Genomic DNA, 24688 nt, shown 5'->3' with positions numbered 1-24688 from the left:
TGTCTACTGCAAGAAGCCGAGAAGCAGAATATATTCAAGCGGCAGGGTATAAGGGGTCTACCGATTGGTCTTACCTACATGCTTCGGTCAAACGCATGTTTGCGCTTTAGGACAATCTGTTATTAATTCGAGGGTGTTTTGAATAGCAAGAAAGGAATACTCTCATTCGGACTATAAATAGAACAAGTGATTTCACGCAATGTTTTCGGTTTTCTTCGAACTGCTCATGTTTTGCTAAATGCAGTCTTTGATATAGTCCCTAGATTGCAAAACAAAGCAGTGTAAATTGTAAATGACGATTTTTTCCTTTCGATTTTTTATTTTTATTTTTATTTATTTATTGGTCCATAATAATGGCAAAAGATGTAAAAACACAAACGAGAAAAATAAGTTTCAGCAGAAGAAAAGAGGCAGGAAAGAAATCAAAGGGCAGAAAGAAAGCAATTTTTGTCGGACATAACGTGGAAAAAAATCCTTTGTTTTCAGTTTGAGGAATGCACCAGAAAGATATAGCTTTGATGAGCGTTTTCTTTTCCCATAAACTCTAAAACATGCATTTCTCAATCATATATAGATTAGTTACTAATATTATTGGAAACGTAAGCAGATCTAAATATTTTGTTCGTGCGTTGCAATAATTACCGTTTACACAATAATAACTAGTCTGGGCGTTATGTAAATCGCTCAGCGTAAATAACAAAGTTGCGATGTCATTTGATATTAAAATATCATATACATCCTACATTCAATTCCTAATCAGACATTTATCAGAATAATGGTCTTGATAAGGTTTAGTTTAAACATTTTATTTCATTAGATCAAGTAACATAGTTGCAATATACATTTGTGCCATATACATTTATGCAATGTTGGATCAGAAAACAAGCAAGTAAATACTTTTATTAATTCCTTTCCATGATGGAGTTGGCCTAATTATCATTGCGCTTATTCGACCGGAAAGTAAGTGTATATAAGTAACAGTAGTTATTAATTAAAACTTTTTCGAAATTTAGACATTTTGCCGTAAAAGTTATTGTGATAACTTAATCATAGTTATCACTGGTATTCAAGTGTGTAAAGTATGTAATAGCAAACAGTCTTAGAATTGAGGTGAATGTGAAATAAAAAAGAAATAACAACAACAACAATAACAACAAACAAATTGTGATTTGGTATGGGTTATGATGTCACGCAAGGGATGAAAGGAATGCAGAATGTCACCAAAAATGTACCCGTCATGTGTCAAATCTCTTAGTTAGATTATTTTGTTGTTTTCATATGAAAGAATCTCATCTCCATTAAGAAGATTATTAAGTGTGATACCACATGGGAGATCAAATAGGTAGCGTTGACGTGCGAGGTGAAACCTCGGACACTGAAGTAGAATATGAAGCGGAGTTTCGACTGCACCACATTTGCAGAGAGGAGATTCTACGGTGAAATTTTGAGAACTGCATCCGAGTCGTAAGCGGGTATGTTGAATTTGGTTCTTTGATATCCAGAGTGGTTTGGAGCTATTCCTACAAATGGAAAGTTTTTTAAAATCGGAAAGCGATGACGCGTTTTGAACATTTGGAGAGAGCGAGTTCCACCGTCGGACTGTTATGGGCAAATAAGAACTTGCATAAGACTGGGTGTTTGTATAGATAAAATGTATACTGTGAATAGAACGGAGATGATAAGGTTCAATATTATGGCAAGGAATGAGATTTCGTAGATACGTAGGAGTAAGGTTGTTTTTATCTTATAAAACTGTATAAGCAGATGTTTTCTCCACCGTTCAGACAAAGTTTCCAAGTTTAATTCTTTCAAGAGACGATCTGAGTCACAATATTGCGTTGCCCATGTTACAATTCTTCCTGCTTCTATCTGTACCGCTTCTATCTGTACCGCTTCTATCTGTACCGCTTCTAGATCGTTTTTAAGCTCGTTCGTGCAGTTATCCCAAAGATTCCAAGAGTGGTCTTATGAATGATATATATGCATTTTCCCAAGATTAGTTCTTGACAAGTACGATTTAAGCGATTTGAGTACTCCGATTCTCTGCTATGCCTTGTTAAGACACGGTGAAAGGTGGGAAGACCATTTTGCGTCGTCAGACAAAATGAGTATCTTAGATATAGTGGAATATAGCAATAACGACGCTGTTCCAGGTTCGATACCCTTTTAATAATGACGTTATATACAAAACATTGCAAGGATGTGCCGTTGACGTTTACGTTACGTTAAAGCGCGCCAATTCCCGACATACTCGGGGCCACGAAATGATACTTTACACATTAAAGAAAATTACTTAATCACAATAAATCGCGTATATCAGAATTAATACTTAAAAGTTCATGAATATTGCTATCACATATGAAAGTTCATTAGTTTATAGTTCACACATCGTCAGTGATGTCGTCTGTGGTGGGTACACTTCCTACTTCTAGTGGGTATAGCTTCATGATTGGTTGTGACGTCACACCTGTAGGAGTTCTAAGTTTGACTGCTCGTGTTAACCCGTCCATAGGTAGCCAATCTCCACGTCGTACCCCATCTTCAACAATATCCCAGTAGAAATAAGCGCCGATGAGTAGGGATATGTTAAAACAACTGTCACTGCTCACTGGATGGGCTAACTTAAGTTATCAGGTAGACCTTAGTGGTATCAAGGTGCTGAACTCCGTCACTCCTCCCTCCAAATGCCGACAAATGCCTCCCTTTGCAGTTGTAATTCTTGCGCTAACGACTGTGTTATGTACGATCGTTGTGATCCTTCATCAAATAGGATAGTAGCGTCTAAAGAATGGTTTTCTCTGGAACATATAGGGGCGATGGCTGTCTTCAGTAAAACTCCGGATAGTAATTTTTGGGTTGATGATGTGTGCATCGTAACTTCCGGTTGGGGATAGGACGCTTGAGCTGGCGCCTTTGGGTCACTGTGAGTCTGTGTAGGTCTACTAGGTCTACTAGGTTGCGGGGCGTTTTCTGGCTGGCAAATATTTGTGTGATGCTTCTTGTGGCACTTCTGACATGTACGACGTGACTTGCATCTGGACATCATGTGTGAACCAAGGCAGTTGAAGCATAGTCGATTCATTTTTACGGCGGCTAGTCTGGATGCGACGTCAAGGTACTTGGTACAATCTATGGAACTGTGTGATTCCTGACAGAAGGCACACTTTACTGGGTTTCTGTGTGATCTTTTAGGGGGAATCATGGGGCTGGAAGAAACTGGCGCAGTTCGTTTCGTCTTCGTCTTTGTACCAGTATAAAACGAAGCTGTTGACCCATACATGTCTACTTCCGGTTGATGACTTATAGGATCGCCTGCATCTAATATATTTATTTCCCTGGATATTGCCTTGCGTAGATCTAGTAACTGCCAGTCACCGTCGCTGTGCTCTCGGGCTAGGTTACGTCGTACTTCTCCTGGTAACCTATCTAATATTATGGGAACTAGTAAGTTGCCGTACGTGTCCTGATACTGACCATTGAACTCTAGACTACGGATATACGATTCCATCTTATCGTAGAAACTGCGCAAGCTATGGATACTATTTGTCGGGGCTGGAAGCTGAAGAAGGGCTTGCATAGTGGCGTGGGTAATTTTTTGTCGGCGACCATACCTTTCTTTCAGTAAATCTATCGCTCGAGCATAATTGGCATTGGTCAGCGTAAAACCTTCCATAGTATTGGCTGCTTCAGATTCAAGTTGAGATTGCAAGTAGCTGAACTTTTGCACATCAGTTAGATTATAATTCAGATGTACGGTGGATTCGAATGAGTCCCAGAACGTTTGCCAACGTAAAATATCCCCGTTGAAAGTAGGAAGCGTAATTTTCGGCAGTCTATGGAAAATGGACGAGTTTGTAGAATTAATAGAAGCATTACTTACAGGTTGGCATTTATACTGTACTCTGTCTGTGGCTATACTCTGTGACTGGGCGCTTGCGTTGCTGAATGGTTCTCCAGGGCAGATTTCGGTGGGATACAACTCTGTAGACCGGATACCCTCCGCAGACTGGACACGAAACTCTGAAGGATGGAAACTGGACCCTGTAGGTTGTATACTGGACCTGGTAGGCTGGACATCAATACTGGCGGTAGTTGCGGCTTGGATAGATGGTGTGGAAGATTTGCGGTTGTTTTTAAAAGCTTGAAGACTTCTGATCTGAATTTTTACGCTCAGCATGTAATCATCGCTCTCCGTCATCTCAGTTAGTACATCTTCGCCATCAGTTTGCGCTAGTATCTTTTCATTAGTACCTTCCAGTGACTTGAACTTGGCCTCTACTGCCTCAAGAATCGTGTCGAATTCCACCATGTCGACATCGCTACTTTTTACATCTTAAATCTTTTTCAGCTGGGCAGTAATAACGGCTTTCTGTGCCTCTCGTATCTGGAGTATTTTCTGCTTTATTTTTGTTGATTTTCTTTGGTCACGGCACCAAATATCTTAGATATAGTGGAATATAGCAATAACGACGCTGTTCCAGGTTCGATACCTTCTTAATAATGACGTTACATACAAAACATTGCAAGGATGTGACGTTGACGTTTACGTTACGTTAAAGCGCGCCAATTCCCGACAATGAGAGCAAGATGTTTGTGTGATTTTACCATGTTTACTGGGATTTGGTCCATAAAAAATCGTTATCGTAAAAATCCTGGATGGAAAGATTTGTTTCGTTTCCATGAGAAAACAAAAGATTCTGTTTTGGCTAGATTAAAAGAAACAAGCCATAATTTTGACCAAGAGGTGATTCGTAACAAGTCTTCATTTAGAGCAGAAGCAGAGGTGAAAGCATCTTCCACGACAATGTAAAGACTTGTGTCGTCGGCAAATAGGCGAATATTAGATTTTATGTCAACAACAATGCCGTTTATGTAGAGCAAGAAGAGAAGAGGGCCTAAGATAGATCCTTGTGGGACACCGACATTTATGAAAACCAGTTAGATGAAGCATTAGCAAGAACTACTCGTTGCTTTCTATCTGATAAATAAGATTCAAACCAGTTCAAGAGATTGCTTTGTACTCCATTCGATGATAGTTTAGGTAAGAGTCCCCGATGCCACACCCGATCAAACGCTTTAGAGATGTCGCAGAAGACTGCACGGACTTCTTTGCCCTCGTCTAAAGCTTTTATAATATCATTGTAGAGATACGATAATTAATTTGTTGTAGATTCACTTTTAACGAATCCAGAGTGGAATGGTGTGATGAAGTTATAGAAAATAATTAAGGTAGTTGTAGAAATATTTATGGATATTACACTCTATCAGTTTTCCTAGGCAGCTAAGAAGAGATATTGGTCGATAGTTTGCTGGTTTTGATGGGTCAGACATTTTGAATATTGGAGAAACGTTTGCACATTTCCAACAAGATGGAAAAACTGAGTTAGAGATAAATGTGTTGAAAAAGGACGACAGTGGAACGGCTAGTTCCTGGATGCCTTCTTTGATCATTCTTGGACTGAGAAGGTCTGGGCCACTTGCTTTAGAAGGATCAATTATTGAAGCTGCCTCTCGAATATCTTGGGCAGTTACAGAAATACTTGACAAGAAGGAATGGGTAGAATTAAGTATAATAGGAGGTGTGTGATTGCTGTCATCTAAAGTAGACAGGTTGCAAAAGAAAGTGTTAAATAATTCAGCTTTACCTTTGTCTAAAGATATTTCAGTACCGTTGTCTATTAATGTAGGAATCGGGGGAGATTTTTTGTTTGAGAACTTTTAAGCAAGTTTATACCATTTTTTTTTAACATTAGTATTTTCGGAATTAATTTTATCTATTTATTTATTCATTTTATTTATTATACCAGATTATATACATGTAGTGCCCTTTTCATGATAAACACGTTCAAAGGCGCTTTACATACAGCAAACGCAGCCACACAGGGCGCGAAATTCATCCTTTACTAGTACAGACACAGAGCGATCTGACCAGAGGGACAGAGTGAGATAAAGCCCCCAGAACAGATGGACAGAAATCATTTAGATACAGGTCTGTTCGGCTAACTTAGCCTAGCTCTTTGCGAAAAGACAGTCTGGTTCTTTAACGTGCCCGGTGTATAGACCGATACACGCGAAGCCTTCATTCCTGGAAAGAACCAGTACAGGCCTCTTAGTCAGGTGGAAGACACTCAAGAGCATCTCAGAAATTTCCGGTGCCTGGACCGGGATTCGACCCCCGGACCACTGGATTGACAGTCAAGCGTTTTACCACTAGACTACCGGCCCATCTATTAATTTTTCTGTGTATTCCTTCTTTGTTTTTCGGATAAGGTTGGTAGTATCATTTCTAATTCTGCGAAAGTCTGCCCATGCTTTTACATTATTAGAAGTCTTTGATTGTTGGTGACCCTGATTTCTCTTACGTATCATCATACGAACATCTTTATTGATCCATGGGACATCTTCATGTCTAACTGTGATCGACTTGTTTCGGAATGCTAGAACAGCATCAGTTATCTTATCGGCAGTTACATGAAGATTATCGCAATTTAAGATGGAGTTCCAGCCCGTTGTGTTTAGATTGTTTCTATATGTAGGACAGTCCCCTTTATCACATAACCATATGTGACGTTTATATGTTGACTGTTTGGGTTTGTGGAATTTGAAAACAGTAACAATAGGACAGTGAAAGCGAGATAGATCCGGAATAAAGGGATCAGCGACAAAACTAGAAAGAATGCAGCCAGGGTTATTGAGAAACATAAGGTCGAGAAGAGATGAGGAGTGTTCAGTAAAGTATGTAGGGATCGAAACCAACTGCTCGGCGTTATAAGAGTCAATAAGTCTACTCATTCTATTAGAAGGAGAGGACAAAAAATTAACGTTGAAGACGCCTGTAACTAATATGTCATCGAAATTACCAGTGAACGTTTGGTCAAGACTGTGTTCCACGTTAAGCCACTGAGTATTATTAGAATCAAGAGGACGGTAAATTCCACCTATGATGAGTTTTCGCTGGTTAACATGGACTTCAATCCAAAGGGCATCAAGGTTATTCATGTGTAGGTCTTTACGTTCAACAGCGTGTATCGTGTCACGGACAAAAAATGGAGACCCCTCCGCCGCCTTTCTGTCGCACCTGAAAGGTGGTTTGAGTAATTTCTATTTTATATTTTTATGTCATGTCTCTTAGATATTGTATCTATAATATCCAACTCCAGCATAGGACGGATTTATAGCATGTTCAAATTTCTATGAAGTATTTCTAAATATACTATTAGTAAATTTTGTTTGTTTGTTTGTTTTGGGTTTAACGCCGTTTTTCAACAGTATTTCAGTCATGTAACGGTGGGCAGTTAACCTAACCAGTATTCCTGGATTCTGTAGCAGTACAAACCTGTTCTCCGCAAGTAACTGCCAACTTCCCCACATGAATCAGAGGTGGAGGACTAATGATTTCAGACACAATGTCGTTTATCAAATAGTCACGGAGAACATACGCCCCGCCCGAGGATCGAACTCGCGACCCCGACATCCGTAGACCTACGCTCTTACCTACTGAGCTAAGTGGGCGGGCTTAGTAACACAAAAATAATTATAATTGTTTAGAGTAACATAAGATCACCCTCTAATTTTTTGACATCGATAAAAGTGAATGGACTTGCAGCTTATGTTCTTATTTTTTATATAATTTTGTATGTGCTTTAAATAATATTGTATGTGCTAGTATCAAGTGAAATTTAGAACCATACGTTATACCATACCTTCGGAAATGAAGAAATAGATTGTGTCACAGAAAAATGCTCACAAAAAATATCTTATCTTCGGAAATGAAGAAATGGATTGTGTCACAGAAACATACGCACCCAGATCTACATATATGTACCTTACCAATAGATTGTGTCACAGTAACATACTCACCCAGATCTACCTTACCTCCGCGGATGAAGAAATAGATTGTGTCACAGAAAAATGCTCACACATATTAACCTTACCTTCGAAAATGAAGAAACAGACTGTGTCATAGAAAAATGCTCTCCCAGATCTACCTTACCTTCGCAAATGAAGAAATAGATTGTGTCACAGAAACATACTCACCCGGACTTTCCTTACCTTCGGAAATGAAGAAATAGATTGTGTCACAGAAACATACTCACCTGGACTTTCCTTACCTTCGGAAATGAAGAATGATTGTGTCACAGAAACATACTCACCCGGACTTTCCTTACCTTCGGAAATGAAGAAATAGATTGTGTCACAGAAACATACTCACCCAGATCTACATTACCTCCGCGGATGAAGAAATAGATTGTGTCACAGAAAAATGCTCACACATATTTACCTTACCTTCGAAAAAGGCTCTCCCAGATCTACCTTACCTTCGCAAATGAAGAAATAGATAGTGTCACAGAAACATACTCACCCGGACTTTCCTTACCTTCGCAAATGAAGAAATAGATTGTGTCACAGAAACATACTCACCCGGACTTTCCTTACCTTCGGAAATGAAGAAATAGATTGTGTCACAGAAACATACTCACCCGGACTTTCCTTACCTTCGGAAATGAAGAAATAGATTGTGTCACAGAAGCAATACTCACCCAGATCTACCTTACCTTTGCAAGTGAAGAAATAGATTGTGTCAAAGAAACATACTCACCCAGATCTACCTTACCAATAGATTGTGTCACAGAAACATACTCTTCCAGACCTACCTTACCTCCGCAGATGAACCAATGGATTGTGTCACAGAAAAATGTTCACCCAGATTTACCTTACCTTTGCAAATGAAGAAATAGATTTATCACAGAAACATACTCACCCAAATCTACCTTACCTTCGCAAATAAAGAAATAACTAGTGCCACAGTTGTCATCGTTGAGAGCAAACGCATCAGGTGCATGTAATTCCTCATTAGCGGCAAACCAAGTTAAATCCACACATTCCTCGCTGTTTTTGTAAAAATTAGGTTCACCCGGTGCCCAAATGTAGCTGTTATCAAATTTACGTCCGTCTAGCCAGTAAAAATCACCGCCATGATGTCTTCGTGCACCCAGCCAGTACCGCCGACTGTTATTTTCCTTATCTGTTTTGAATTTGAATAAACGGTGTTTATGCAGTTGTCAATGTAGCGATGTTAGCAGAGAATTGATTTATTGTTTTGTTTATTTGTCTGTTTGGCACAGGTTGGATATTTTCTAGATTAAATGTATGAGGAAGACTTCAGCTAGACCTCCAGATAAGGCACGGGCAAACAATTGTTTCCAGCCAACTCAACTTCTAAACATGAACAATCTTATCATAGGCGGAGTATCTAAACTGCAATTGATGAAGATCAGCTAGCTGAACCACGTGGCAACAGTAGAGCATCAGCGAAGTATTCCGATACCTCGGGATCCTGTCCGAGTCTGGCTGTTCGTTTTAAGTACATGTTTGTAATATATTTAAACTATATCTATTTTATGACATCTTTTCTTCTAGAAAAAGTGTATGTTTCAGAAATAAATTTAATGAATTGTGTTTATCAGCTGTACAACTTCTTATTCTATAAAATAACGTTTGTATAATACCTACCTTTAAATCCAAAATCTAGAAAGAATTGTTCGGCATTTCGGTCCTTAAGTTGTAGAAGGTCTGCACCTTCATTCTGACAGGCTTTTCGTGCAGCTTCCATTGATAGTTTCATGACATCATATACATTGAAACATGTACCTTGTAGAGCATTTAAAGTGTAATGGCTATTCCGACACTGGGAGACATCCAATGTGTTTGTTTTGTTTGTCGCAGCTTAAAAATAATTTTATTATCCGTAAAATAAAAAGATTTCAATCACGCATTTTGTGTGGTAAGTTTGCTAACAAATTTTAAAACTGACGGCAATATTTCTCCAAAATAAAAGTCTTAATAAGTCTGTTTGAAAATGAACCACATATATATGCTAACAGAACTCATTTGGGTCATGAAATTAAATCACGTGACGTGAGTTTTCAATTAAGCTAATATTATGTCGTGTTGAAAAATCTTGCACTGCTACATTTTATATGTAAAGCAGAGATCAAACCATAAAGTTAGAATCAGTTCACATCAGGTTCTACTATACCGTAAATTGGAAAATATCTAAACAGTTTATATGTATTGATATAACAGTGGATAAATACAGTTCTATGTAAAGAAATGTTTCTTTTTCCCAAAAAAGTAAATTATTTACCTCCCGTATCAATTTCACAGATGAAATGATACTGGTGGCTGCAGTCATCATCATTCAGCAGGAATGTTCTATTTATAAAGGCCGTTGCTCCACAGTTCTCAGTCCCGGAGTGTGGACCGCCGTTGTTGGGTTCATTAGGGTAGAAGTATATCTTGTTCACTGGGGTATTGTCAGACCATAACCATTGTCCTTCACGTGACAAGTCAGACGCTCCTACCCAATATCGCTTAGAATCCCATTCATCTGAGGTTTATATTTAAGAAATAATTTATATATAATGTTCAAACACGCTTTTGCTATTTTGTTCGGTTCTTATATAATTCTTACTGTAAAACTTTGATAAAATATGATAAAACTATTCTTTGTCGCATGTATGGCGCCAAATGGTAGGTCGTCACGCTCTTTTGTTTATACACACCTGGACCGGAAATGGTAATACATCCATAAGGGCGCATGTTAAGATCCCTATTTTATGAAAGTTATGCAATTCATCACCAGGTAGAGTTCTTTAAGTAACAAATGGTTTTAAAAAACTGTTAGAAACATGTCTTAACGTATGTTACGTCTGAGGTAACGTAACAAGAAGCAACGGCTGATGTTAAAATGTAATGTAATAATAGATCTATATCTACATATTACTCAACACAACAATTAAGGATTATATTGCGGAAATAATTGTCAAATGTCAGAAAAATCTAGTCTTTCATTTTTTTCACACAGATTCTTCCTAATGTATTTTTGCATATAAGTTAGTTTTCCTTGCCTGTATTAATATTATTTTTGCTTTGCAATTTTTGCAGGGAATAAGTATCTTTTTTTGATCCTATACTATATGTGAATATTACGCCAAAATGGGTAACGTCTTTTGACGTCGTCATTGACGTCGTACTTTCTTGTGACGTCATACTATTTTGTTATTATACTCTGATGAAGTCCAATAGACGAAACATGTTAGTTTTGAAGTATAAAGTATATTTCTGGAGTTAGTTCTTCGCTTTATCTATTTCTTAGAAAAATCTCAAGAAATGCAAGGTTAAACGAATAAAAAAATGTATATTGCTAGGGTTACAAAAAAATGATACCCCTTAAATATATGGTATAGTAGCCAGCCGTTCAGCAAACAGACAAAAGTTGGGCTGGACTGTACACTACTTGGAAGAGTATACTACAATAAGATTGTTCTTTGAAATTTGAGACTGGGTAATATAATACTGCGTGTGTGAATATAATATTGCGTGTAAGAATATTTTAGGTTAAGTTTAGGGGTGCGTAAATGTGATATTAGGTAGTTAGGTGGGGTGAATGTGGAATAAGTTAGTAGTAGGGATGATGGTTTACCCGCACCAAGTTATATTTGATTGTGTAAAATACGATCAGAAAAGTTTCATGACGGCTTTAGTCAACACTTCTTGTGTAGTGTGTAGTCCTAGTTGTTACAGACGTATCGTGCTGCAGGCATGTCAATCATTCCAATGTTGCAGGAGTCAGTGGAGCTAAACTGTTGAATAATATTCTAGTCGGGGGCGAACACAGGTGTTATAAGTCGTTGTTGTTTCTTGTCATATTTAATGAAAGCAGAACGTTTGTTTTGCTTTAAATGTAAGATATGGGCTGACCATTTCAAATCTTTTAACACTTATCAGGGTTAAATTCCACGGAATTAGTGTTGTGGACTTAAGCATGAGAATTTATCAGTAAGAGATCCAAGATTTTCATTTCTGGTCATATTTTGAAAACTGAAAGAGCTTATCCTGTCAAGATTCTTTCATTTTGATTTGAACTTCAGGAACTCCGATGTCCAATCTATATATTGAAGACTGACATCTCCTAATAATCATATATTTTTGTTTTTGGTATTTTAGACAGGATGACCATAACTCTGTGACGGATTTATTTTCACCGGGTTTGTAGCAGATACCTAAATGGATATCTTGGACTACCTTCAGGGAGATTACAGATAGCCTTGAGATCTTGCTGTTCTTGACAAAAGAAATTCCTGAAAATTCAGTGAGAACCCGACCACCTTAACTGTTCAGTCTATTATCCCGGACTACCTGAAAACGACAGGGTTTAACCCAAGTTTCCATACAAAATATGATATTGGGTTTGACCTGCTTAATAAATTGATGTATGTTTGGAAATTTATATTATTCGTGATCGAATATTCAATTAATATTAATGGCAGTTATTATTTCGTTAGTGTTAAGATTAACGCGTTGTGGGAGTTTGACCATACCTATTACATTAGGTGTGGAAGGAGCCCTGGGTGGAGAAGTAGACTAACCAAATAAGTTGTATTTTTGTTTGTAGCCGATACTTAGAAATCGATAAAATTTCGTTTTATTTAAATGATTATGAACGATTTCGCAAGTCCTTCTCCTAAACAAATTGTTCTGTTTTTGGGGGTTCCACTGTATATCTTAGTTTACCTCAATCGAGAAGGTTAAATAAAGTTTAAGACAATCTCTTATTAAGAATGTATGATTGGTACTAGATCTACCCTACCAATTTCCGGTTTTATGTCACTTTAAACAAAATGAAACGAAATAGACAGGTGACTTATTGGAGTAGAACTATTGAATTTATGCAAGAATATTTAATAATAACATATACAGTGTGTACATACCACGTGGTTTGTGACGTCATTTTCGGGTATTACGGCAAGAAAACTAATAAACAAATCCGTCGATTTAGAACTTAAAAACACCGTAAGTATTTCATTTTTTCACCGATTTTAATAAAGTTTTTACGAGGCTCAAGCAAAAATAGTGGGCTATAAACGTAAGGCAATAACTTTCTGAAATTCTTAGCAGTTTTTGTCAAGGTCCGTTCCAACCCTGAAATGCTGCAAATTCTTGGAGGGTATTACGGCAAGAAAATCATGTGTTTTACAAAATAATGCAGGATTGCTTTCCTTTACATTGTTGTGCCTTTCACCGCTGTTTATTTCAGTTCCAAGAAGACTCACGAACCACTTTACTTAAAATGAAATAGTAGGTATCTGTGAAAAAAATGTGTCTTCGGAAAAATGCTAATACGGCAAGAATGATGTGACGGCAAGCAGATTCATGAATACATCCATTGTTCCTTTACGAACAGTCTCGCAGATTATTGTGTTTGAGGCTCATTTCGTCTTGAAAAAATACCTGTTTGCAGATTTCTTTAGCTTTTAAGATTTATTTCGGTATGATCTGGAACAACTGATACGGGGACTGGAATGCGGCATTTATCTTATCTTATGCTGTCGTCCAATCGAGGTTATAATGCTGTAATTCGGTCCAAATGTGCTTCCGTGGTGTAGTCGAAAGAAGTTCCTAATAAATAGAACCTAATTTTTCCATTTTTCACACATTTGCGCGTAAATCGGGGGCCGAATGGGCATTATTTCACTCGTGGAATGAATTTTGCATGAAATAGGACACGTTTCATGCTAATACTCGCATGTTTTCGAGTTGTTTACTTGAAAACGAAAGTAGCGTGTTTACTCTGGGGACCGCTTTCTGAAATGCGCAATATAAGGGTACCTGACTTCAGTTGACTTGCATTTCACTGCATACTATTCAACACCCCTTTTTCTTTTCGTTTTCTTGAAGCAAATATATGGATATCTTGTGGAAAATAGGTCTACGACGGAGTGAAAATCTAGAAACTGTAACAAAATTGGTCTGAATTAAGTAGCTGAATTTTATATGAAACAAAGAACAATTTCTTTTATTGGTATATAGCCTCGAAGCGTATGCCGTAGGTTATTCTGCTATTACACAGTGTCGGTTTATGTGAAGTCTGACTGTGAACATAGAATGCGGACTGTCTAGGGAGGGTTTCAAAACACATTTAATCATTTATTAGTTTGTTTTAGTAAACGCCGTTTTAACAGTATTTCTGTTATGTAACGGCAGGCAGTTGGCCTAACCAGGGTTCCTGGATTGTTTACCGGTAGAAGTTAACCTGTTCTCAGCAAGTAACTGTTGCTGTTTTTTTTTTCATGGAAAATGTTAAAATGTAACGAGCAAACTATTTTAAGTTACTGTAACAGAGTGACAAGTCACACCCATTAACTGCGCATACTGAAATTAGACTGATCGGAGACCATGTAATTACAGTTTGGTTATCATCTGAAGTTCACTTTAAGCTAGTGTAGAGATTTTTAAACTGTCAAAATGTGTATCCCTAGTGGATGAAACTGGTAGAAGCCGTGCATTTCATTTCAGTGACTACAATTATGTACTTAAAGTGCGCAAGCCTAAACACATTGTCCTCTTTTTTACATTATTTTCTCGACAGTCTCTTATACATTAAAGTGCTCATCAATCTATACTCATGATTGAGAGATATTTCGAAAGCGATTTTTCTCCCTTGCTAAGAAAACAAAACGGGGATGTTAATGTTAACTTACAAAAAAAGAGAAAACATATACTGCAAGGGCGTAGCCAGAGGGAGGGGGGGGGGGGGGTGCGACGGGTGCGATCGCACTCCCTTTTTGTTAAAGCTTCCATTTTTCATTGTATCAAAATACCCTTGAATGTTCATTCTTTTTTCTTCGGCTCGCTACGCTCACCAACTTGTATATATTTACTATTATTGACGCTGTAACCTTTATATATAATCTGATGATTATTCATTATATTAAAGAATATGATTTTTATTAAAAACCAGAGCATTACTTTTATGCGAAACTGATTAGGTATAACTGTTTACCTTTTCACAATTGCGGAATGAAATGTATAAATATGACAGTTTACATACACATTGAATTTCTAAAACATGATGCAAAATATATAATGTAAACTTTGTAACTGAATATTATGAAATTTATTAACGATGTTATGTGAAAATTTTAACGGTATTATGTGAACTTTAGTGTAAATATCAAGGATCATATATCAGTGAAAAAATGTTTAGCGGCAGGACCCGTACCTAGATTGCAACTCATTTTATTCAGATATAGTTTTAAGAGTAATAACTCCGCAAACAATATTTCGATCGGACGTGCCAATGATATGCTCAACAAGGCTTTTATACCAAGCACTTCCTACTATCATTGAAATCTGGACTAGAAGTTTGAAATGAAGCGTTGACAAAGATTTCTCCAGTAAGAAGGTAATCCCAAAGCAAAGAAAATATTTTTTCCCAATTCTAAATATAACAGTCCCAAATTAGTGATACCTTTTAGGAATTTTGCCGGTTTAAAATAGTTTTGCCTAATTGTATGTATATTTTGGTCATTAAAACAATAGTTACACTGTTGAACAATTACTGAAATTCAGTCCATTAATGGTCTACATAAAAATATCTTTACATAGAGTTTGTTTATTTGCAAATTTTCTCAAATTAAACAAATTTCAAGAACATTTTCCTAATTCCACTGGTATTGATGGCGTTCCCAAAATGATGAAAAGGACATGTCTACATAATTTCTGTCTCTAATAATTAACTCGTCAAATCATTCAGCGTACAAACCATAATTTATGAATAATATAGACCTGCAACTATCATTCCTAAGACGTTTCAGTCAAATCACACAGTATACTAGAAGTAGTCAGAACATTTTTTTTTCAGTAAAATGAATAATGGACATAACTCCGGAAAAATATTTCGAGCAGTATGTACGAACGATATGCACATCTTATTTCAATAAATCCCTTAGGATTCAATGAAATTTGGAGATGAAATACAGAAGAAATCTCTTCATAGACTTTATGTATGATAATCAAGGGGCCATTAATCAATACAAGATCAATTAAATAAGAACCTCTTTATACATGCTCAGCTAGAATTTGTACGGATCATTCCTATGAAATTATTTTCAAAAAAATGCTAATTATAAAGAAGTTTGGACAAATTTCATGCAAAAACTACTTTTAAGGGACATTAACTCCACAAAAAAACAAACAACAGAGGATACGCACAACAAGGCATTATAATATCTTTTCTGTGAAGTTCCGTTTAAATCCTAGCAGAGCATTTTGAGAAGCTAGATCAGGCTATATGAAGACGGCCAGACGGACGTACATATGACGAAGGCAGAAACAAAATGTATCAAATGAAATGGGAAACATAGTATGGAGCTTTTGTAGAATTACTATCCTTTTTAAAAAAGAAATCTTATTCTAAGTACATGTATACAAACACTTTACTCACGCTTGGTTAAAGTTACTCTTCTAATGTCTTATGAGAACACTCCTATACTAACATTCATTTAAATTGTCCCAAATTTTTACTTCCTGTAGAAGCATAGAACATAACCAAGACAATGTTTCATTCAGTCTGTTTATATAATACTTGAATGACGTTCTGTCATGAACAAAGTCAGCTACTGTAACAGTGCATGAAATACAAGTATGTCTTGAGAAGACCCCCAGGATTTACAGCACATTCACAGTTCACTGTCCACATCAATTTAAGCCGACACTGTCTATTACTCACACACTTACGCCTTACAGTTTAACTCGTCCTTTCAGTGAAAATCTGGGAAAGCATTTGTTGGAATTTTTTGTTGAAAACAAAAGTTCTGCCATTAAATTATTGCCTGCATCTGTTTTTAAATGGACAATATCTACATTAATGTTTAACTTTTCGCCCTGTGAAAATGGCTAAATCTAGCTTGTCTTACCAAGAAAGAAAGATGTCGTTTTTTACATGATATTTGCCTTGTTGATTCAGAGTATTTAGAACAATAAAGTTAGGTTATATTTTAATCAAAATAGCAAGTCGAAACTGTAAACTGTTGCCTGAAAATATTCGTTTATGATACTGCTTTGTTCTTCACCATTTAAATGCGTGTTAAACCAAGATGATTTTCTGAAGTTTTACCTAAAAGTTCGGAATACTAAATGTAACTTCGTTGTTGGCCTTTTTTTTTAATTTCATTATTATTTTAATTAAAATACATTGTATTTTTCACACATCAATTTTAAGATTAAATTAATTAAACTAATTTTTGGAGTTTAAACAACAATTTCGTTTGAAACATTCTCGCGTTCAAGAAGAAAGTTTGTTTCTGTATATAGAAATCTGACATTATAAACAATAATTATAATTATGGCTCTACAAGGTTAAGAAAAGTGTCAACTTTCTGGGTTTTTTTCCATTTAATTTATTCAAATCCAACAAAAATCGGTCCTTTGATAAAGGTTTGAAGTTACGTGGTAAAATATTTCTACAGGGAAGTGAGCTCGAGTAATTAACAGTCGCATGTTGTTTTTCCTTCAGAATCCCTTTAGATCAATCTCTAATCATCTAATTATCGCCACTTAACATGTGACTGGCAAACCCTTTGAACAAAAAGTGTTATAGCTCCATGATTAATATGAGGTAATATGCTTATTACACGCTAATCGATAGTGGCGAAAACAAAATATCGATCGCTAACGGCTGGTCGATATTTACAGGTATGGACGACAGCATAATACAAATAGATGTATTGATTTATACGGAGTGTCTACTCCCCGTATTAGACCTTCCTGGTATGATGTGATATGAAGGAACGGTTTTTTGCAATGCTTCTTAAAGATCGTTTAGTAGCTCTATTATTTTTTTCTGTTTCATTACTTGTTATCTAATAATTTCGGGCTTTCAGGAGAAGTTTCCTAATTTTTACTTTATTTATAATCTCAAGAGGTATCTTAAAGATGAGTCCCTATGTACCTATACTGTTGCATCCGCGAATGCTAACAATTAACTAGATTGCCAAAAAGTGAACAAACAGTATTTAAAATTGAAAAATATATCCTAAATGTTCACATTATATGTTTTCTTATCAAGCATTATTGAAAGTTGGGCCTCTGATCAATGCCTGATAATGTAACGAAACTTCATATAGGATAAGTCTTTGAGATTTCGAGATAACGGTGACAGATCTACAAACATTGATAAGAAAAAACTTGATGTTGAAGACGAATACTCGGACGACGTATTTTAACTTTTTAAGTAATGACGCGAACAAAGACTAAACTTAACAGACGTCAGAGTTCAGACACAGAAACAAACAAGCGAGTTCTAAAGTTTATTACATCACTGATACATAGAGAAGTTTTCAATAAGGTTTTTTTTTTATTATAAAAAAATAACACATTAAATTATGATAGTATAAGCAGGTAATTACACACTTTTAAAAATTGATTAAACATTTTGAAATGTAAAACATAACAGTTAAATTTAATTAAGAAATGAAATGAGTTTTTCGGTGTTTATGCGAAATGAACGACAGAATACAATCGGCAATGTAATAGGATCGGCAATAGGATAGGATCGGCAAGTTTAATAGAATCGGCAAGTTTGATTTCTTATAATTACATTACATTTCCTTTTCATTTGTAAGCTATATAACATTTTGAATTGCATATGATTTGTAGCATTGAGCATTAAAATCAACTTCCCGGCCATTTTGTTCACCAGACGGAACAACTGCGATGTCATCTAAGGAACGTTCTTTTTGACTATACGCAGACGTCGTAGAAACAGCGGTAGGTTATCACTAAGCAGCGATGATGTAACTTTCGCGCCTTTCCTTTTGCTTTTCATACGAAATGAACGTCAAATGTAAAATTGAAAATATTCATTTTATCAGACCCAACAAAGCAATGGCAATACAACAAATGTAAAATCAACAAAAGGCCACCAAGCCAGATTTGTAGTTTCCATACACGCAACGATATATAACGCACATTGAAACTCATAAATGAAGACTGTGCAGCATCCTTTTGTGATAAATTTGTATTTCAAAATTATCTTTTATTTAAACAAAGAATTTTACTGACGATGGGGAAACTATGATGAACGTATATGATATATTATTGTAAGAGCAAAGCATTTCCATTTCGACTTTGCATCTGCCGTATCGTCCATTAATCGCAGTTTAAACAATGTAAACCATATAATTGTAAATAACAAAAATATGCATATGTATGCAGTATTTCCTGTATGTCATACTAGAGTGTAAAATGCAGATGCACCTTTAAAAATAAAAATAATATAAAAACGTATATTACAGTAATGTGTTAGAATATTTTCTAAAATTGGACACTTCCATCGCGTAAAACAACGACTAGAAGAATATAGTAAATTCTAGTTTGAGTAAAACATCTTTGTATCTCATAAAAACCACACCGAACTTGAGACAAAGAACTATTGCTTTGAATAAAGCGTTAATGATAAGACAAAGAGCACATTTAAGTGCGATATTGATCTGCTCCTGTTGGTTAATAAAACATAGTTGTCACAGACGGAATCAAGGGTCGGTGTAATATCTTCCAAATACAGGTCATGTAATGAAACTGTTGTTTACCAAGTTACGATCCAAGTTATGGTAAGGATCGCAGAACCATTACTGAAGATAACTTCGGCTTATCATGAAACTTAATTAAGAATCATAAAAAAAAATATTATGTCCAATCATATAAAGATAAAACCATAAAGTGGCAAAACTTTATGCCATAGAAAGGGAGCATATAAGTAAAAGTATGAAAAGAAAAGGTTTATCCTGTTTGATAAACGTAACATTTAAGATTTTGCATTATCTGTTGTCAAAAGTTTACAGTAATACATGCATTCTTCAGACCCCTATAAGTATGTTGCCGTAGTATAAAAAAAGTATAAAATTATTCTTTACGAACAATAAGTATCTTTTATGAACAATATTAGAAAATCTACAATCGTTCAAAATATCGTTTCAGAATCATGTCCATGGTCGTAAAATGGAATGTAAGACTATGCATAGACAATATATAGACAATCACTTAACTTGCCAACAATATACGTAAAAAGTATTTTCAAGTTGTGTTAAACAGACTTTAAAAAGTAATTCCAAGACGACTATGACAGTCCTATGTCGCTGACATAGTACAACTGTTTGTACAGCAAAGCCACCATCCTTCCTATGGACGGACAGTGCATGAAAAGGTAATAATACTTTTGAAAACAGACCTCTGAATTAATCTTTCTAATAAATCTCAGCCATAAAGAAAATGTTTTGTCAACACTTCAAAAAAGAAAAAGGGCTTTAATGTTTATAAACGGTTCCGTCTAGTTTAGCATACCATGCACTAAGTAGGTAGGCCCTATTTACTTACCTGCTGACGGAAGTAAGTAGTTTTAGAGAACCAAGTTTCAACTGCTGTTAGGGACAATAGGTGTATAAATGAATCTGCTTGCCGTCATATTATTCTTGCCGTAATAGCATTTTCCCAAGACATATGTTTTCACTGAGAAACCTACCACTTCATTTCTAGTAAAGCCGTTCGCTGGTCTTCTTGGGACCGAAATAAACAGCGGTGAAAGGCACAGCAATGTAAAGCAAATCAATCCTACATTTTTGTAAAACACAGGATTTTCTTGCTGTATTACCCTCCAAGAATATGCAGTATTTCAGGGTTGGAACGGACCTTTGCAAAAACTGCTTAGAATTTCAGAAAATCATTGCCTTACGTTCATAGCTCACTATTTTTGCTTGAGCCTCGTAAAAGAATTATTCAAATCGGTGAGAAAATGAAGTACTTACAGTGTTTTTAAGTTCTGAATCGACGGATTTGTTTATTAATTTTCTTGCCGTAATACCCGAAAATGACGTCACAAACCACGTGGTATGTACACACTGATATATGTACTGTCAAAATACCATGACGTCCTCCGAAAAAAAGAAGAAGAAAAGTTACGATCAAAGACTGCATTTTCATTACTTTCCGTCATCTTACTTATAAACTGACATCTGTCTTCACTGCATTTGCCTTTTCTGTAGATAAAAACTGACCATTTCGCTTTTTTACCAAATGAAACATTTAACACATGTTTTTTTATTAACAACACGTGTCTGATACCGTCCACAATTATTCCCATTCATACTTAACACCTATGGAGACTCAGTAAATAACAGGCTGGCAACTGTGCTAAAGTCTGCACAGTGACAACTTTTGAACCCGTAACAGATTTTAAGAACTCCTTAAAAAAGAAACGATAAAAAGCGAAAAAAGAAAAAAGAAAGCCAAATTACAGACAGAAAAATGGAAATATCAATAACTGTATCATATCAAATGCTTACGTACTTGTAGGTTGTTCCGTCAATGTTTCAAAGTAACCTTCTTCCTGTTTGTTGTGGAAGATCATCAAGTTACCGCCATCAGAGATACACTGATCACGTGACTGCTCCCAGGTCAACTTCAGATCATTGTATATTTTTACACAGTGGTCGTATTCTTTAAGATAGGTATACCCGTTGTGAAGATGTTTGCAAAGTGCCGCTGTTATACAAAGGGGATGTATGAGCAATTTGTACATGCAATTTTGAATGATGTAAATGATACTATTGTATTAGTGAATATGAAATATATTAATATGTGTGGAACTAAAATATAACCAACCCCCAAAATACACACACATAGAAGACACCAAACCATGACAAAATAGCAATTTTAACCATCAACGATAAGTATAAGAATTGTGTACGATTTCCTTTATAATTAGAATATTATTCGGCAAGTATCGGGGAAAACAAATTTTAGGTTTTGCAAAAGCAAGACAAACGTAAGTTAGGTTCCTAGGCAGTGTAAAAATTCACTGTGACGACTTCACAAAAACATCTGAATCTTACGAAAGACCCATGGTGACATTTCAACTTCATTATTTCACGATTTCTGCTTCATGATTTCACGATTTCCACTTCATGAATTCACGATTTCACGATTTCCACTTCATGAATTCACGATTTCCACTTCACGAATTCACGATTTCACGATGGTGAAATCGTGAATTCATGAAGTTGAAATCGTGAAATCGTGAATTCGTGAAGTGGAAATCGTGAATTCGTGAAGTTGAAATCGTGCAATCGTGAATTCGTGAAGTGGAAATCGTGAAATCGTGAATTCATGAAGTTGAAATCGTGAATTCGTGAAGTGGAAATCGTGAATTCATGAAGTTGAAATCGTGAAATCGTGAATTCATGAAGTGGAAACCGTGAAATCGTGAATTCGTGAAGTGGAAATCGTGAATTCGTGAAGTTGAAATCGTGAAATCGTGAATTCGTGAAGTGGAAATCGTGAATTCCTGAAGTGGAAATCGTGAATTCGTGAAGTTGAAATCGTGAAATCGTGAATTCGTGAAGTGGAAATCGTGAAATCGTGAATTCGTGAAGTGGAAATCGTGAATTCGTGAAGTTGAAATCGTGAAATCGTGAATTCATGAAGTGGAAATCGTGAATTCGTGAAGTGGAAATCGTGAATTCATGAAGTTGAAATCGTGAAATCGTGAATTCGTGAAGTGGAAATCGTGAATTCGTGAAGTTGAAATCGTGAAATCGTGAATTCATGAAGTGGAAATCGTGAATTCGTGAAGTGGAAATCGTGAATTCATGAAGTTGAAATCGTGAAATCGTGAATTCGTGAAGTGGAAATCGTGAATTCAGGAAGCAGAAATCGTGAAATCGTGAATTCATGAAGTGGAAATCATGAAATCAAGAAATCGTGAAATCATGAAATCGTGAAATCAAGAAATCGTGAAGTTTTTTCGTGAAATCGTGAATTCGTGAAATCGTGAATTCATGAAGTGGAAATCGTGAAATCGTGAATTCATGAAGTGGAAATTGTGAAATCAGGAAGCAGAAATCGTGAAATAATGAAGTTGAAATGTCACCACGGGTCTTTCGTAGAATCTGACGTCACTCCTGTTTTACCACAGGTTAGGAAATTTCTAAATACTCATGGGGGAAAGTTATTGCTGGTACGTGGTACGGAATACAGACAGGCTGGTTAAGGTGATGTTATGTTCTTATCCAACTTAACAGACGTTTTGCAAACTTAAGCAATTATCAGTGGATTGTATGATACATATAGATTTGACATGAACTACATACATCTATCTATGGGTTTGGAGGTAGATGGAGGTATTGTGGAAATGCTTTTATCTGATGTCGAGGAATAGCGGGTTGTTGTAGTAGTATGTTTTGTCGATTTCCTTGTCGAGTTCTCCATTCCAGTAACCTTGGTTGGTGTTACAATAACAGAATGATTTAGTGCTGAACAGTTACTGAAATATGATGAGAAAGAAGAATTCGGTTAAGTTGTGAAGTGATATTATATCATTTAATAAATGCATGTTTAAACTTGTATGGTAATATCACTAGAAGTTTGAAGTTTAATCACTTACCTGTTACAGAAATCTGTTTCACAACAACCAAGACAAGAGGTCAAATCTCTTTTTCCGACAATTGTATTCACAATACTTTGATCATGAAATGAACACTGGAGAAAAGAGATGGAAGTTATTCTTATTTTCATTTTTAATATTACGAAACATAATTAATATATGCATTCAAATGACATAGAAAACATTTATTCACCTATTTCGTAAAAGCTTCAAAAATTTAATATATAAGTCAGTTTAAATTAAACACACGCCTCTAGATACATGTAACATTTGTTACTATGTGATTTTAGGCTACACTGGAATATTGTAGCCCGCTACCAAGATATTGAGGCAATACACTAGCCCAGCTAGCTCTCTGCTGCACCGGAATATTGTAGCCCGCTACCAAGATATTGAGACAGTACACTAGCCGAGCTAGCTCTCTGCTGCACCGGAATATTGTAGCCCGCTACCATGATATTGACACAGTACACTAGCCGAGCTAGCTCTCTGCTGCACTGGAATATTGTAGCCCGCTACCAAGATATTGAGACAGTACACTAGCCGAGCTAGCTCTCTGCTGCACTGGAATATTGTAGCCCGCTACCAAGATATTGAGACAGTACACTAGCCGAGCTAGCTCTCTGCTGCACCGGAATATTGTAGCCCGCTACCATGATATTGACACAGTACACTAGCCGAGCTAGCTCTCTGCTGCACCGGAATATTGTAGCCCGCTACCAAGATATTGAGACAGTACACTAGCCGAGCTAGCTCTCTGCTGCACCGGAATATTGTAGCCCGCTACCAAGATATTGAGACAGTACACTAGCCCAGCTAGCTCTCTGCTGCACCGGAATATTGTAGCCCGCTACCAAGATATTGAGACAGTACACTAGCCTAGCTAGCTCTCTGCTGCACCGGAATATTGTAGCCCGCTACCAAGATATTGAGACAGTACACTAGCCGAGCTAGCTCTCTGCTGCACCGGAATATTGTATCCCGCTACCAAGATATTGAGACAGTACACTAGCCAAGCTAGCTCTCTGCTGCAATAGCGACGCAGTTAAATATTATGATAAATAGAAAAAAATTAAAAGACGCGCCACAAAATAACTGTATTCTTTTCTATTTCCATGATGGTAATTATACAGGGTTTGCATATCTTTTTTTTTGAAATAACACGTATCTAGTTACAAATTGACAATAACATACCGGTATACAAGGCCAAGACAATGTGTTTAATGTCTTAATGTATTAATGAATCAATATAATAATATGCACAATCCTTAATGTATTTAAGTAAGATTAGGCAACACTTATAAGATAGTTATTATTCTGAGTTTTTAAAAAATATGCTGAAAAGAGAATAAATGGAAGTTTGCAGATGAAGTTGTGAAAACACATTTATCCAGGGAGAGCCTAAAA

General features: G+C 36.2%; 1 protein-coding gene across 1 annotated transcript in view; it reads right to left on the bottom strand.

The window, feature by feature from the left end:
* Window positions 1-24688, bottom strand: part of LOC123542115 (secretory phospholipase A2 receptor-like) — a 41156-nt gene that overhangs the window by 498 nt on the left and 15970 nt on the right. Inside the window, exons 7-12 of the mRNA XM_045327769.2 lie at window positions 23282-23376; window positions 22989-23161; window positions 21187-21381; window positions 10148-10390; window positions 9514-9726; window positions 8777-9025 (exon numbers count right to left, since the gene is read on the bottom strand). Of these exons, the coding sequence (XP_045183704.2) occupies window positions 8777-9025; window positions 9514-9726; window positions 10148-10390; window positions 21187-21381; window positions 22989-23161; window positions 23282-23376 (1168 nt within the window). The remainder of the gene's footprint in view (window positions 1-8776; window positions 9026-9513; window positions 9727-10147; window positions 10391-21186; window positions 21382-22988; window positions 23162-23281; window positions 23377-24688) is intronic.

The sequence above is a fragment of the Mercenaria mercenaria genome, chromosome 19 (assembly GCF_021730395.1).
Source record: "Mercenaria mercenaria strain notata chromosome 19, MADL_Memer_1, whole genome shotgun sequence".
In the NCBI taxonomy this organism is placed as follows: Eukaryota; Metazoa; Mollusca; class Bivalvia; order Venerida; family Veneridae; genus Mercenaria; species Mercenaria mercenaria.
The sequence above is the reverse complement of the archived record's forward strand: the minus strand, read 5'-3'. Positions and strand labels throughout refer to the sequence as shown.